The sequence below is a fragment of the Nuphar pumila genome, chromosome 14, assembly GCF_984573655.1.
Source record: "Nuphar pumila chromosome 14, dmNupPumi1.hap1.1, whole genome shotgun sequence".
Taxonomy (NCBI): Eukaryota; Viridiplantae; Streptophyta; class Magnoliopsida; order Nymphaeales; family Nymphaeaceae; genus Nuphar; species Nuphar pumila.
The window spans coordinates 26661872-26679143 of record NC_143262.1 but is presented as its reverse complement, the minus strand read 5'-3'; the positions used below and the strand labels follow the sequence as shown (position 1 = coordinate 26679143).

Below are 17272 nucleotides of genomic sequence, written 5' to 3'. Positions count from 1 at the left end.
TATATAGTAATGATATGGTGCTCCCAGAGAACCTACTCCTTCATATATACGGTTGCATTACTTTTAGTCCAACGGTTTAGAAGAGGTTAAAATTTGCATGGCTTGCCATCTTTAATCGCTCCCAGAAAGCAAATGAAGGAAGGAGAGACAACATGATTTTTGATGATTTTCAATTATTAGTAACATCTAAAAACTAAATGGAGGGTGGGGGTAGATTCCAACGCTAAGAAATAAATGTAGGTGACTTATTAATTTTCTATCTCATAGTTATTATCATGCATCAATGTCCATCATCCAGAGTGAGAGAGTGAACACATGCATCTATTCCATAATTCATCCACTCACTCATGCCATGCAAACAATCATGTCTATCAGTTCATGCATTCATTTATATACATGAAAGAGGGAAAGTGCATGGATCCGGAGGAAAAAATGCATTCATGCCCATCATCCATGCATGGTATGCATTCATGCCATTCATCTACATGAATGAAATATGGAAAAGAGAGAGGGAGAGAGAGAAAAACTCATTGATTTCAGCTTTAAAAATTGCCACTCCTCCATCTTCATTTATTTATTCGAAAATCATTAATAATGGAAAACCCTCATTTAATCACTACAAGAAATTTCAGTTTTATTGGTGCAACATTTATGTCAGTAAACCCTTTACTGGCATAACAATTGTGTTAGTAGGTGAGCTAGTAAAGGTCTCATCGGCAATGCTTTCACTGGTGCAATCTACACTCGCCAATGAAAAACACTTTAACATGCATGCAAGCAATCAACACCATTTAACATGCTTGCAAACAATCGATATCTTTTCTATAAATTTTAGCAGATCGGTGATAATTAACACCATATTCTTGCTCATAGAACAATCGAATCATAATGATTTCGAACTAAAAAAGAACAAAAGAAAACAAAAATCATAAAAACAAGAAATTGCATCTCCATCTACCTATGATAAAACTGGGGCTTCCAAAGAAGGTCGAAGCCGATGTAGATGGGGTAGCGCCAGTTTCCCAGATTGATGTCCACGATCATCTCGAGCATGGGGGACAAAACTAGGTTCACAGGCTTCATCGTTCAGGCAGAGTTCGCAAAAACCCTCGCTTCTTCGCCGAATTTCCACAAGTTCTGTGTGAAGGAATATTAGAGGGCTTGGAGGAAGGTGATTGAAGTGAGGGACGATGGCAAAGAGGAGATAGAGGGTTAAGGTTGGAGGAAGAAAAAAAACTAGGGTTCCCAATCGTTGCCATGGAGCTAGGGTGCCATGAGGAAAGGCAAAGATCTTTGAGGTTCTTCTTTGCGTTGGATGTGCAATAGGGGTGAAAGAGGCAGTGGTGGTCGATCCGACTTGTAAAAGAGAGAGAGAGAGAAAGAGAGAGAGAGAGAGAGAGAGAGAGAGAGAGAGAGAGAGAGAGAGAGAGAGAGAGAGGAATGAGGGTTGGTTTTCCCTTTCGAGTTGGTATTTACTAACACACTTTTGTAGTAGGCCAAAAAAAAAAAAACTTTTGACTGGCGCACTTTTGTGAAATAAGACTTTTATTAGTGCATGTAGGATCTATGACATAAAAAAGCTTTGTTTTTAGTCATATGTGAAGGTTAAATAAAATGAATGAAAAATGATCGTATTGTACAACAAAAATAATGTGTTTCTCTAAATGCCCTACAATTTAAAAAAATCATCCCATGTCCAATTTTGCAAATGTTTGACTCTTTAGGACCATTTTACTCTTTGCACGAGTGAACATTATGAAGTTTGTGTGATATATTAGTATGCTCTTCAGGTATCACAAATTCTCACTAAAAAGTATATTCACATTTTTTTTACAAACCTCATGGAGTTGTATAACTATATATGCAAACTTACTGTAATTGAAATACGTAAAAATTTGGCAAATATTCTACTAAATTTGCATATATAGTATAAAATTTGCATAACCATATTTATGAACTTTCTGTAATTGAAATTTGTAGAAATTCATAAATATTCCATTAACTTCGCATATATATTGTGAAGTTTTCATAACCATATATGTGAACTTACTGTAACTGAAACCTATAGAAACTTCGTAAATATTTCACTAACTTCGCATATATAGCATAAAGTTTGCATAACTATACGTGTAAACTTTATGTAACCGAAATATGTTAAAACTTTATAAATATTTCTCTAAATTCACATATATAGTACAAAGTTTGCATAACTAAATTTGTGAACTTCTTGTAACTAAAATTTGCGTAACTTTGCAAATAGTCTTTTAAATCTACATATATAGTATGAAGTTTGTATAGAACCATGTGGATCTCTTTTGAGCAATTGATCTTCAAAGAGTTTTGCAAATATGGGGTGATATATGCATATGACATGTTGCGAAGTTTCATAAAATTTGCAGTTCAAAATGACTATCACAAATAAGTTCATTGTAAATGTGTTTTTTGTATGCATATTTTTAGACATATTTGCGTTTTTTCATAAATATCACAAATATTGGGTATGAATAAAATGCAAATTTTTTTCTTTTTGCAAAGTTCTATAGGATCATTAAATACGACCTTTCAATTGTTTAAAACCCGATTGTCTGCAACCCATGGTTATTTTCACATAAACTAGGTTTTTTTGTAGTCCCCATCGTGCTTTCCCCCATCAATAATTTATGGACACTATTAACTGTGACTAATTTTGGTGACTTTTTTGGGTGAGTCATCAACGACAGTTCATCTTTAAGCTTTTCAGAATCATTGATTATGAGTTTTTCATTAAGCACGTGTTTAACAACTGAAGCAATTTTATTGAAACATTGGCTTGAGTTAGTTATTGTTTTTAAACATTGGCATGAGTTAGTTATTCTGTAGAAGAATTGCATGGTTTTTAAGTTATATTTTCATGTTCAATAGCTTATTACATTTTTTTGGCGATGAAATCATTTGTATGTAAGTGGTTGTTTGTCTAACTAGTTCCTTAACTATTCGTATGTATCTTCCCTCAAATTTGGTTGTTATATACGTTGTGTATCGTGTATTGTAAACATGAATAGGGAATATTGTTTGTTTGTTTTTTTCTTAGCTATTCTAGTTTATACATCATCAATAGGCTATTCTGTTTATTTTTTGCAATGCTTTTTCAATAGCCTATGCTATATCTTTGTTGATCGCATGTTTTTCTTGTTTTGTTATTGTAAGAAATTTTGAATTTGTTTTTTACAATATGACGATTTAGAAGAGTGTCTCAAATGGGTCTACACCAGCATCATCTGCCAGTATTGGAATATAACAAAAAATGCTAAAGAAAAACATTTATGCCATATGTGATGCATTCTACTATGAAGTACAGAGTATGGTTGACACATGGCTAGGGAGCAAAGGCGTAGCTAGGGGGGGGGGGGGGGGACAAGACTGGGCTGTATCCCAGTCCTGCCTCCCGAAACAGTTAATTTTTTTTTTTAAAGCCCAGTCTTAGCCCAACTCTAGCCCAGCCCTGATTCCATATGAAATAGATTTTTATCCATTTTGTAGCCCAGCTTTGACTGCAGCAAATAGTTTGATTCATCCATATGAAATAGATTTTTATTAATAATTATAGCCATTTTTTATTTTATCTCAAAAAAAAAATTCCCGGGGACACTGCCCCCGACTATCACACAAATTTAATTTTTTTTTGCTACACCCCTGTTTGCCCCCCCCCCCCCCCCCCTCACATGAATCCTAGCTATGCCACTGCTAGGGAGAGAGCTTGCATCATGGCCAAAAGCTTGGGTGTCCAATATTTTCTATATAAAAATATGTTAGTAATAAAAACTCAAAAAATTGTGCTCAAATAAGAATCAACAACTAACACATTTAATGTTGGCCAAACAATATCTAACACCTGCACAAATGGTGGAGGAGTTTGTGGCAACAATCATGTCTCTCATCCTGAAAGCGTCTAAGGAGCAGGAAGGGGACTCAATGACAAATAAGTTGGACACATTAGCTCACTCTGAGGTTGTTGCTAACCTCAAAGGCCGTATAGAGGAAGCTAGAGACAATGTCACATGCAGTGGCAGTGGTGAAATAAAGATGAAGAGTGTGGAGAATAGATGAGAAGGATATTATATAAGTCGGAGCAGCTACATCAACAAGAGAATGATGCAAACCCTAAGGTTGATGTTGATTTAGAGGGTTCTCAAGAAGTGGAGGTAAGTGAGGGTCTGTTTGCAGGATCAAACACTTAGCCAAAGGTTGAGGTTGCGGTGGAGAGTGCATAGGAGGGTGCTCCTCAGAGAGATGTATAAGGATCACATAAGCATAGGGGTGGCAATCAGGTCGGGTTGGCGGGTTGGCGTGTCAACATACCTCAACCCGAACCCGACCCATTTATTAAACGGGTCGGCTGTGGCAAACACTAACCCGACCCATTTAATAAATGGGTTGGGTCGGGAAAACGGGTTGGCGGGTAGTGGGCGGGTCAGGTTGGCGGGTCGGTGGACAAGTTGGCGGGTCGGCGGGTTGACCCGCCCACCTAACCCGTTTATTAAACGGGTCAGCCGGGTTGGCATACCCCCAACCCAAACCCGACCCGTTTAATAAATGGGTTAGGCGGGTCGACTCGTTTATTAAACGAGTTGGCTTAAGCCCAACCCGAACCCACCTAAGAGGCAGGTTGGCGGGTCGTGTCAGGTTTTGCCACCCCTACATAAGCATCCTTGGAGTTCAAGGTTGATGTTCGGGTAAATGAGCCCTTGGACACGAGGAGTTCGAAGAAGATATCACAACAGGGAACAAGGTCTGATGCTTGTGCACAAATACTTCACACACGAGTGTTATTTTGTATATACACATTTATAAGATGTTTGCAATCATTGACAATTTGGCATTCAATCATTAATTGAAATGTTATATATATATATATATATAACATAAACTAGAAATAAGATGCATCCCAGAAGTTACATAGATCTACTACCTAGGACACATTGGTAGTCTTGACCCCCTAACTTCGAGGATTGGGAACCAAGTGAAATGCCTAGCTCTCATAAAAACAAAAATGTCTCACAAAATTTGTACCATCTACCCTCTCTAAGGTAGACCATAGGTCCGATAACATACACCATCTTTGAGATGTACCCAAAACCCTAGAAAACTGGTAACATATATTGTCTTTTAGGTATACCCAGAATCCCACAACTTAGGGTAGTCTGGTAACATATATTGTGTTTCAGGTAAACCCAACACCCCGTATCTTAGGTTACGTGTGTAATTATTAATTTGTTTCTTGGTGCAAATCATAGCACCCCAAGGATTATATCGTAAACCCCAACCCACACTCGGGTGATCCAATAATATGCACAACCTCAAACTGATGCGCATAAGGCACCATCACGATTTTCTCTAAAAACCAAAGGCTCATACAAGAGTCGAGCATCTGTCCAAAAGAACTTATTTTTATAATTTTGGGTATATATATCATAACCCCTTTTTTATTTTTAGCAGTTGCATACCCAATTTAGGGTACTACGCAGGTATATGCCTCACGATCCTATCGTGACATATCACATAAAAATTCCATTAATCCATTTGATCAAATGGCACCACACGGGTTTTGCAAAACCACGTGTTTAGCTCTTTGCATAACATTGTCCGTGCAAATATTTATCAACAATATATATAGTAGTTCATGCATTGAACAATAATTCTGACATGCACATACATCAACCAAACCACAAGTGAGGCAAGATACTATACAAATATTTCAATCCTTGCCATATTCATGATCACATATAATTATTTGCATAATCAAGTTTTCACAACTTGAATTCAATAATTGCATTGAAACGAATCCTGCCATAAAATAGTGTGTGTCATAACGAGTTTTCAACGTACAGTGAACTCGTATACATAGTCTTCCTTGGTTCACATGGCATATATGCAACACATGCACAAGAATAGTTCACTTATCATCATTTATTTGTAACTCTTTGTTTTTTTTAACATGAGATGAAACGACTGAAAATATTCAACAATTGTGCCTATGCATATGCACAAAACGTGTTCCAGTGTGCTAGTGCAAGTGCATAGTAGAAAATCAGTCCAACCCGTATATACAAAATTTTTTCTTTTTTAAAGGTAAGCTAGGGTTAGGCAGACCCTTCCTAGTTAAACAATTATACCAATGGGCTTTGAAATTGCAATGTCCCAATACAAGGTGACATGCATTGGCTGCTCTCACAAGCAGGTGAAGCCTGTTGCTCAATCACAACAACAGATGTCTTATAAACCTAGCATGCTTGACTAGCATGCTGAGGTCATGCACCTCACAGCCAACCAACAGATGGCCTGCTATCTTGAATCGTGACAGTGTCGAGCAAGGAGTTGTGCTACCTGTCGTAACCGGGCATCCATTGTACCCAAATCATGGTTACTGATTCATGTGCATACACTCGTCTGCAATATCTGATTCGTGAGTACACACACTCATGTGCATTTGCAAACTCATAAGCACACACTTGTGTGAAATTCATAGATTTATAAGCACACACACTCATTTGCATTCGCAAATTCACAAGCATACACTCGTGTGCATTTGCATATTCATAAACACACACTTGCATGAAATTCACAGATTCATAAGCACTCACTCGTATGCCTTTGCAGATTCATAAGCACTCTCTTGTGTGCATATGCAAATTCATAAGCACTAACTTGTATGCCTTTGCAGATTCAGAAGCACGCACTTGTGTGTGTTTGCATATTTATAAGCACACACTTGTGTGCAATTGTAGATTCAAAGAACACACTTGTCTGTATTTGCATATTCATAAATTCACACTTTTATGTTGCATGATTAGATCGACATAAATATGCAATTTTTCTCATACTTAATAACCTAAGTATATGTTGTATAATTCGGTCTGCGTGCTTATTTGTATTTTTCATACTTGATAACACATATATGTGTTGTATGATCAGATCTACAAGCATTATGGTTAGATCTATATGATTGAATGAAGTTTTACATGTATGACAGATTGATATGTCGTGTGATCAGATCTATATGATTACATAATTTTTTCATGCTTGATAATATGTATACATGTTGTATGATCAGATACACATGCTGGAATGCAATATCACATATCATATGGCATATTTACATGCCATGTAATCCGATCTACATGCTCAACCAAATTTTTTTCATGCCTGATGATGAATATACATGCGTATGATCAGATCTAATTACTTAACTAAGATTTTACATGATAGATGACAAATTCATATGTCATGTAATCCCATCTACATGCTTAAATAAAATTTTCATGCTTGAGTACACTTACACATGCGGTATGATCAGATCTACATGCTTGAATGAAGTTTTACATATTGTATGACAAATTGATATGTCGTGTGATCAAATCTATATGATCAAATAGATTTTTTCATGCTTGGTAATATGCATACATGTATGATTAGATACACATGTTGGAATGCAATATTACATATCATATGACAGATTTATGTGTCATGTAATCCGATGTACATGCTTAACCAGTTTTTTTTTAAGCTTGATGACGAATATACATGTGTATGATCAGATTTGCATGTTATATGGTCAAATCTATCTACTTAACTAGGATTTTACATGATAGATGACATATTCAATATGTCATATAATTGGATCTACATGCTTAAATAATTTTTTTTCATACTTGAGTACACTTACACGTGTAGTATGATCAGATCTATCTACTTAACTGAGATTTTACATGATAGATGGCAGATTCATATGTTGTGTAATCCGATCTACATGCTTAAATATTTTTTTCATGCCTAAATAGACTTACACATGCGGTATGATCAGATCTGCATGTTTGAATGCATTTTTTACATATTATATGATTAGATATTTTTTCAAGTTGAATAACATATGTATATGTTGAATGATCATATCTTTATGCGTGAATGAGATCTTACATGTGTAATCAAATCTCCATGCAAAAATGCATTTTTTCATGCTAGACAACAATCATATATGCTATATGCTTAGATAAATTTTACATGCTTAATCTCACACGTAGATGTATAGAAAACTAAATACTAGAGACATAGGTTGCATCAACCTTAACTAAGGTTGGTAGCAACCACATACAATTTTTTTTGCATCTAATTAGATAAGTTGCACCTATATGTGCCCTTATCAGTGGCGTAGTTAGGATTCATGTGAGGGGGGGGGGCAAACAGGGTGTAGCAAAAAAAAATGGTGTGATAGTTGGGGGGCAGCGCCCCCAATATATATTTTTTGAGATAAAATAAAAAATGGCTACAATTATTAATAAAAATCTATTTCATATGGACAAATCAAACTATTTGTTGTAGTCAGAGTTGGGTTAGGACTCGACTACAAAAATGGATAAAAATCTAATTCATATGGAATTAGGGCTGGGCTAGGACTGGCTTTTAAAAAAAACAAAAAAAATTAACTGTTTCGGGAGGCAGGACTAGGCTACAGCCCAGTCCTGCTTCCCTAGCTCCGCCTCTAGCCCCTATGGCACTAAGCACATGCATAGAGAGATCATGCACCCTACCTTTTGGATGAATTAGTACTCGACTATGCAATCCTCATTTCGTTTTGCTCCTCTCCAGACTAGTACCCAACCTTGTCTCTTACAATATTTCCTCTCCCTTGCACGGTTCACCATATGGCTTCTCCATGGTGTAAGAGAGAGAAAGAGAGAGATGAGATTCACGTGAAGTAGAGAGAGTAGGAGGGTCTACTGTATGGGAGAAAGGAGGATAGATAGAATAGTATGGAGAAAAATGGTAAGCTCCTTAACATTTAATACTATTCCCAAGGTGAGGGTGTCACCTTAGGGAATGCGTTGAACTTTTGTCAAAACTGCCCATTCAATTAAATGTGAAAAGTTTCTTTCCCCAATCCTTCACTAAAAATTCTGTGAGGGATTCATCTTATATTTTTATAATTTCACATAGTTTTTATAACATTATCTTATGCTATATAAGACATAATATTTTAATTGAATTAGCTTCAAAAAAATAGAAATAGGGAGGCTCACACTCCCTTTAATTTCTTGTGTGGGAGGACAAATTTTCAAAGTCAAATCCCTTAATAAACTTTGTTTCTTTCCTTTTTTATTTTGTTGACCTCTCTTATGTATTTTTTATTCTTCAATCCTCACCTTTAAAAATCGTGTGGAATTAATCCACTTGCCAAAAACCAATATTTTCCTTTTATTTCCCCTCATGCCATCAAAGAGGAATTCAATTTTTTATAAGTAGGTGGGGGGTGACCCACTAACGTCAGGCCTAGAATAACTCTTGATGTGAGTTGGATTCTATCCTAATTTGGATCAACCTACAATCCAATGGAAATCTTGAATTTTGGATTTTCTCCAAAATCCAAAATTCAATTATAGATCCAATGTAATTGGATCAGATCTAATTTAATTGGGTTAGATTAAATACAATTGGATAGGATCCAAAAAAAAAATTATTTTATTTATCTAATTTATTGGAATGCCACCAGTAAAACAACTTTAATTAAATTCTATTTTTTAAAATTTCAATTCAAACCCTAATTCAACTTGAATTACAATTCTACTGCAATTCAAGTTATTTTCGCACTGTATGTGTATTTTGTTATTTATTATTATTTAACTGTGGATTGAATCACTTTAATTTTTGTATATAAGGTTTGGATTATGAATTGAAAACCAGTTCAGTATGGATCTTGGGTATAAATAGTCGATTCCACCTTCAAAAATATTGCCATACATGAAAATCATCTAAATATTCATTTTAAATCAGTGAAAAAATTACTAAAATTTCTCAGATGTTAGATTCCAAAGATCCAAAAGCTAATCCCTAATGAACATGAGCATGTTGATCACATCTATGAGATTATATTTACTAAAAAAGTAAAAAAAGGAGTTGCTAAGACAATTGTAGTAAATACACATACAAGTTGATCTACAACATTCTTAGGAAACAAAAAATGATAGCCACTTGCCACTACAAGAACCAGCCAATTGCATAGGTATGAGACCTGAACCATGGTCCTAAAGAAAAATAATGCCTGGCTTGGCTTGACATGCTCACACAAAAGCTAATATTCAAGAGGCAAACATGAAAGTTCTTTTAAGATAGAAATGATGTCTTATACATCTATTCCTTTTAGATCTAAAACCAAACGTTTATAGATGCTATGTTACTAAATAACAAAAAAGGTCAATCATGACAAAGACTTCATTCATCTTTTGCCACTAGTCTAACACAAAGATTAGATACTTTAATTCCGAAGTTTTTGCTGCTTTTACAAAGAGAACAAATAATAAACAACTAGATGGTACACATGTAAACACCCACCCACATATATATATATATATATATATATATATATATATATATATATATATATATATATATATATATATATATATATATATGTGTGTGTGTGTGTGTGTGTGTGTGTGTGTGTGTGTGTGTTTCTATTGTACTACTGAATAAACATAATTTATGATCGTATACACTTGAATTACATAGATCAAATAATGAAAACCAAAACTAGCCTTTGGATCATGTTCAACTTATTCAGTTTATTATTTACAAGCATTACAGTTGACTAGACCACAATGTTTTATACTATATTTCAATCATTTTACCTTAATTATGAACCATTGATTGTTCACCACTTCAAAAATTGAATCATTCAGTGCATTGGATTTTATAAAACCTCTTAAAATAGAAACCAAATCATTTTAAACACCTAAACAATAGACTCACGTAAATAAGAATGTATAGCATCTTACAGTAATCATGGTTCATAACCACCATATATTTTTTCTCACTCACAGCAACACACCCCCACACCATTATTTATTTATTTTCTTGTGTATAATTGGTACTATGAAAGTAGATTGAGTTTGAAATCACCATCTTAACTTATTTTTTCATATACTTTGTTTAAACCATAACCTAAAAATGTATTCTACAAGGGTTGTTTAATAAGAATTAGGCTTTGAATCATGCAATCATGATAAGAAAATAGGCTTTTGATTTTAAAATTCAACAACCCACAATATACCAAATTTTGATGTCTAAAAAAAATTTGTATGTAAGAAAAACACAACCCAACATCTCATCATCAACAAAAAAAAAGTAATGAACACATCTATGTGATAAATTTGAGTTGATACAACTTAAACCCATTGTTGACTACTTAATAGTTTCATTCATTCATTAGTATCAATTTTTTGCACACACACACACAAATATGCGTGCGTGTGTGTGTGTGTGTGTTTAAGGGGTCTGTGCTTTATCAAATTTTAAACCAATTATATTAACATTTTAAGCATTCAAACTCAGAAATAATGGCAATTTGAAGTTACTATAAGATAAAGTTAAAAAAAGAAACTTTCATATTTCAAATTCAATTAATTAAAGTGGATCTCGTTACTCATCAAAAAGTGCCACTCACTTTTTCCTGAAAGCAATAATATATTTTAAAAGCCCTTATGTTTGAATGACTGTGTAGGCTCTCGGGATTTTGTAATAGCATCGTATAGCTCGACTTTGGGAGCTAATTTTGCAATAACAAAGCTATAAGAAGCTCCATCCTTTTGTGTCCTTGAGGTATAGGGTTGGCAAACGAGTTGGAATAACCAAACACGAGGTGCTTGTGGTGAGTTGAGTTCAAGCTGACTCGTTCACGTAAAATAGAAAAAAACATTTTTTTGGAAGTTGGAGTTAATGGGATTGGAGCTCTAGACTTGTTTAATGAAGCTTATTTTGACAAACTTAGGACAAAGGGTATTGTTTCAAAGTTGAACGCAATGATATTTGTGATATGTTTGGTTGTATTTTTAAATCTCGTGAGATTTTAAATGTTATGAGACCTCATGAGCACTTTTTAAATTTCACTCATAGGGTTAGGTACCACCTTACTTTTTATAAAACTTGCAAAAACAAAAGTTGTATGTTTAACTGCTTTTGGAGTTTGTGAATCACATATTAACTAACTAAAAATACCCTTGAACTCTTGTTGCTGCTTAATCACATTGTACAAGCCAAGCCTAACCACAAGCCTAACCACAAGCAGCTCATTTTTGTTCCCAAATCTTACACATAGCTCTGGCTAGGACCGGACCAAGGAACAAGGTGGTCCGAGGTGGGTCCGAGTCATTTTGCAGTATTGTTCCAGAGAGAGAACGGACGCTCAAACTTGCACTCTGCCCTATAAAATTTCGCACTCCCACACTCTCTCTCCGTTTCTGTTCGTCTCCCCTCTTCTAATTTGAGCCCTAGAATCTCTTCTCCCTTCGATCTTTGATCTCCCCCCTTCCGCCCCTCGTATCTGCGAAATTCTAGCCTTCTTCTATCTGAGCCCCTATCGTTTCTGCGGCCTCCGAGTTTCTTCCGTCGTCTCTTTGCATTCATTCGTCTCTTTGCTGGTTCGAAGCTACTGCTGGTTTTCCCGGTCTATTAGGGTTTTTTGCTGTTTCGGTCTATTCTTCCTTTCGATGGTAAAGTCTCTGGACATGACGTTGGAAGACATTATAAAAAACCACAGGAGGAATGGCGCTCCTAGAGGCCGAGGCCGAGGCCGAGGACGTGGTGGTGGAGTTGTTGGCGTCGGTGGTGGTGGGATTGGCGGCCGAGGAGGCAGAGGAGGAGCTCTTGGCCGCGCAAGGGGTGCCGGCCGGTCGGCTTTGCGGCAGGGCCCGCTCCGGGTGAATGTTCGGCCTTCTTCGTATTCGATCGCCAAGGCAAGCTAAATCTCCATAAGACTTACCCTTTTGCTTTGAAAAAAAATACTGCCGTTCCCAAGTCGGTTCGAAAATGGGAGAACGCCTGAAAATGGGGCATCGCTGGCGGCAGTTGTAGGTATTATGGCTATCCTTCGATCGCTTAATGGGGAGGAACCGATTGATGGCCTTTTTCTTTTTCTAAACCGTGAAGGTTTGATTAATGCATCTTCCTGATGCAAAGATTTCGATTCTAGTGGCTTCTACTAGTAATAGTACTACTACTACTACTGCTTCTTGTGTGTTATAGGAGTTTCTTTGAGTTTATGGAAAAAAATTTCATCATCATCATCATCATCTCTATCATTGACTTTTGAGGATCCCGGGGGTTGTTAGTGTTACGTGGTTGTTGTGCTGATATTCTTATTCTACCGATGTGGGTATTGCACTTCCCGTTCCACGCGTTCGACCATCAGCAGTCATTCAGCAGAGCCAAGGATATAGTATGGCAGCATGATTTGTTTCAGGATAGCTTGCTAGCTGCTGGCATTGATATGGGGGCCAAATTGTACATCTCGAACCTTGATTATGGTGTGACCAATGAAGATATTAAGGTGGGCACATTTGGAGAAAGATAGCACGATATGTTGACAGCCGGTTCTTATATTTATCCCCTCATTATTCAACACCATTTTGGAAATGCTTTTTCAGGAGCTGTTTTCGGAGATTGGGGACATCAGGCATTTTTCAGTTCATTATGATCGCAGTGGCCGCTCGAGTGTACGGTCTAAACCTTATTTGTATTCTTAGATGTTTTTTCTTACTGACTCTGTTTTGTGGATGTTTGACAAACTCTGACAAATGCTTTCAACGAGGGTTTTGCAACCTTGTTTCTTGTCAGCTAGTGATGCTTATCTTAGATTTTCCAATATATAATGAGTCAGTTGACATTGTTTTGGTTTCTTGATTGTTGCATACCTCAACATGCATGTTTTTTGTGCTTATTTATTGATCGATGCATACATCAACGTGCATATTTTTCTTGTTCCTTTTTTTTTTGTTCTTGTGGTAACATTATGATTTTTCATGCAACATTTTATGCTCACATCATTTGTTGTAGTGAATTGAAGCTCCTGTGTTTGAGTGTTTAACAAGAGCAAATAATACTTGAAAGCCTTTTAATTGTCATTGATTATTTTGATGATTGGGAAAGCCCAACCTATGGATTTGTTTGTTCAACATGGATTTCCTTTTGCCCTCAAATATTAGCTCTTGTGTGCCTACATGTGGACTGGGGCAGGGTTGATACTTGATACATCGAACCCAGTTTGTAATGAATGTCTTTGGCGGTCATGAATATCTTCTTCCTAGTCAACACAACCATGCAGTGAAGGAAATGACAAAACTAGGTTGCTTGCTCTTCATCTCTGCCTCATTAGAATGTTGCTTATGCAACAGAAGGCCAATATGTTTTATATCAGCCAAGGATGAGTTTGATCCATTATGTTCAATTTGTTTGAAAAAAAATGAGAGACAATAAAACATCTTTGATTCGGGTAATTTCTTGGTGAATGTGAGTTGCAGTAATATCTTGAAATGAATAATTGTAATAAATGAACTGGTTCATTATTGAATTATGTCATTTGAAGCATGATTTCTACATAATCATGGTCGTAGCTACTGAGATCATTGTTCACCTATTTCATAGTTCTTGTGACATTGATATCACTTTTGGAAAGATTAGAAGAATGACTAAATGGAGGACAAGTGCTAAGCTTTAGAATACAAAGGATGAAGGCCAGAAACATGGTTCTTTCTTGTAATGGGCAATGCCAAATTGCCAATTGCAAGTTCAGTTTACAAATTTACTTTTTTCAATTTTTCATAATACTGACATCTCACTAAATTTGTTTCAGTCCAATTTCAAAGCTATTCGGGTGCTTAGAGTTGGGACTGAGAACAACATGCCATTAAAATGTTTGTATTATATATATATATATATATATATATATATATATATATATATATATATATATATATATATATATATATCGATGTGTAGTATAGAAATCCCATCGTGGAAGACATGTCGAGGAGACCATTTTCTTACTTGACATAGACAAGGCTTGAGGTCAGATGTCTTGTCGTCTTAGGGGAGTTGTTGGAGTTGCCGTATATTTCATAATCACCTATATCATTCAAGGTAATTTCTCGCTGAGGGTTCTCTGGGAGATGTTTTCAAAAAGTGTTTTTTCTCGAGAAAATTTTGGGAAAATCTTGGAAGCTTTAAAAATTGAAAGAAGTACAGTGAATAATAAAAGAGACAATAATAGTTGGTTTTGTAGTGTTTTTCTTACAAAAATATAAAGGAAAAACTAGAAAAGCTTTTAAAATATAAAAGAAACAAAAAGATACCTAAAATATATGAAAATATCTATATGACATAGATGCGGGTGCAGATGCGGCGCTTTAAAAAAACTTGGGTGCCGGGGTGTGGGAGGGTATATATATATATTTTAACAATTAACACTTAACACTAATGAAATAAAAGCAATTATCATATCATCAATTCATCATGCATAAATTCATTAGCAGAACCGAATCCAAGCCTGTTGGTTTCAAGTCAGGAAGCCTGGGTTTGGTTTAGTTGAACCCAGGCCTGAGATCACCAGAACCAAATCCATTCAGCCTGGGATCGGTTCTACTAAGCCAAGTTGAACCCAACGTGGGTTCAACAGAGCCAAACCCAACTGGCCTGAGTTAGGTTTTGCTAAACCTAATTGAACCCAGGCCTGGGTTCACCAGAGCCGAACCCAGCAGTCCTGGGTCCGGTCCTTGTGCCAACGAGGGGAGGAGGAGGAGAAGGAAGGAGGAGGAGGAAGAAGAAGAAAGAGAAGAGGAGGAGGAGAAGGAAGAAGAAGAAAGAGAGGAGGAGGCGGAGGAGGAAAAGGAAGAATAATATATATATATATATATATATATATATATATATATATATATATATATATATATAGAGAGAGAGAGAGAGAGAGAGAGAGAGAGAGAGAGAGAGAGAGAGAGAGAGAGAGAGAGAGAGAGAGAGAGAGAGAGAGCAATGTGCATTGAATAAGTAAAATAAAAAATAACATTTTAATGAAGAAAACGTAAAAGATATGGTGTCTTTAAAATTAATAAATGCATAAATGCCATTTAATCACATTAAAATAATAAAATTTAAATTATGTTTTTAAATAAAAATTATATCACATATTTTCCTCTTCATCATTTTTTTTTCATGTGGATTTTGCATTATGAGTTTATTAAAGGTGTTTTAATGTATCTAGACATTAACTTTGTTTTTAGCAAAAAAATTGCATTATATAAAATTTTATATAACATCACAGTTATTTAGTTGATTAATCATGATGTATTGCATAATCAATTAATCATGATTAATCAATGAATTGACCTATTAAAGTTGACAGTTTTTTTAGCGATTAATCATTTTTTTTATTTGACCGAGTAAACCAAATGCCAAGTTAACTTTTTTTTTTTGCATGATGGTTCACTTGGAAGGAAAGGAATTTGTTCCTTGACAGGGGATGACTCCTAGTTATCCTAGTACCATTGTTTTGTAGTGCCTTTGATATTTATTCTTTATTATAAACAAATAGATAAATATTCCAAATTGTTGAATTCCTTATTATCTATATTGAATTAAAGATTTTCCCTAAGTTTGCTTAACTGTTGGTTTCTCTTTCACAACATTGAGTTATGATGGGATGACTATCAATATTTTTTGTGCATGCCACTTTGTTAGATTGGCCTTAGTTTTGTCCATTTATTATTTGTATCCTCTATGTGACTCTAATTCTCGATATGTTCCTTCAGTGATGCAGAGAACCTTTTTACTTCTAGACTGACACTTGTATTGCACATTTGAATTCAACTTCTATGTTTTGGAATTGCAATAAAGCAATACATTTTTGGACATGCTGTTTTTAGTTATGATTGCATGTCTAAACTTGGCACTCTTTTTTCCTTATGCAATCATTTCCATTCAAATCTTGCTCTTAATGTCTATATGAATGCTTCTAACCAGTGATATTAAGTGATATTTTTGGTTCAATCTGGATTTTTTTATTTATCTTTTACATGAATTTGACATGCCTGTCCCTGATTGACAGGGCACAGCAGAAGTAGTATATACAAAAAGAAGCGATGCAATAGCAGCAATGAGGCGGTACAATAATGTTTCTTTGGATGGGAAACCAATGAAGGTAGAACTGATAGGTACAGAGACAGGTGCCCCTGTTTCAGCTCGTGTCAAAGTCAGTGGTGGACCTAATGGAAAGGGACGGAGGATGGTTGTCATGCGGTAAGCAAAGATCCTCTCTACCCACTGTTGTTCTTATTGTAGTCAAGATTTTCTTCTGCCAATGTATGGTGATAGTTGTATAGCCTCTTGCTGCCTGTTGTTGATAGATGATGAGTGGCACCTGCGTTTTCTTTAAAAACAGATAAGATCATGATATTTACACTTAGCTGAATTT

At 35.6% G+C, this 17272-nt stretch overlaps 1 protein-coding gene across 2 annotated transcripts in view; it reads left to right on the top strand.

The window, feature by feature from the left end:
* Positions 1 to 12219: 12219 nt before the first annotated feature.
* The window catches only part of LOC149816672 (THO complex subunit 4C-like), a 39689-nt gene continuing 34636 nt past the window's right edge, over positions 12220 to 17272 (top strand). The window contains exons 1-4 of one of the 2 annotated variants that reach the window (XM_089987231.1): positions 12220 to 12761; positions 13220 to 13354; positions 13452 to 13520; positions 16907 to 17097. In XM_089987231.1, the coding sequence (XP_089843357.1) occupies positions 12516 to 12761; positions 13220 to 13354; positions 13452 to 13520; positions 16907 to 17097 (641 nt within the window). In that variant the 5' untranslated portion in view covers positions 12220 to 12515. Of the gene's footprint in view, positions 12762 to 13216; positions 13355 to 13451; positions 13521 to 16906; positions 17098 to 17272 lie in introns of both variants that reach the window. The other variant, XM_089987232.1, reaches the window with a different exon arrangement.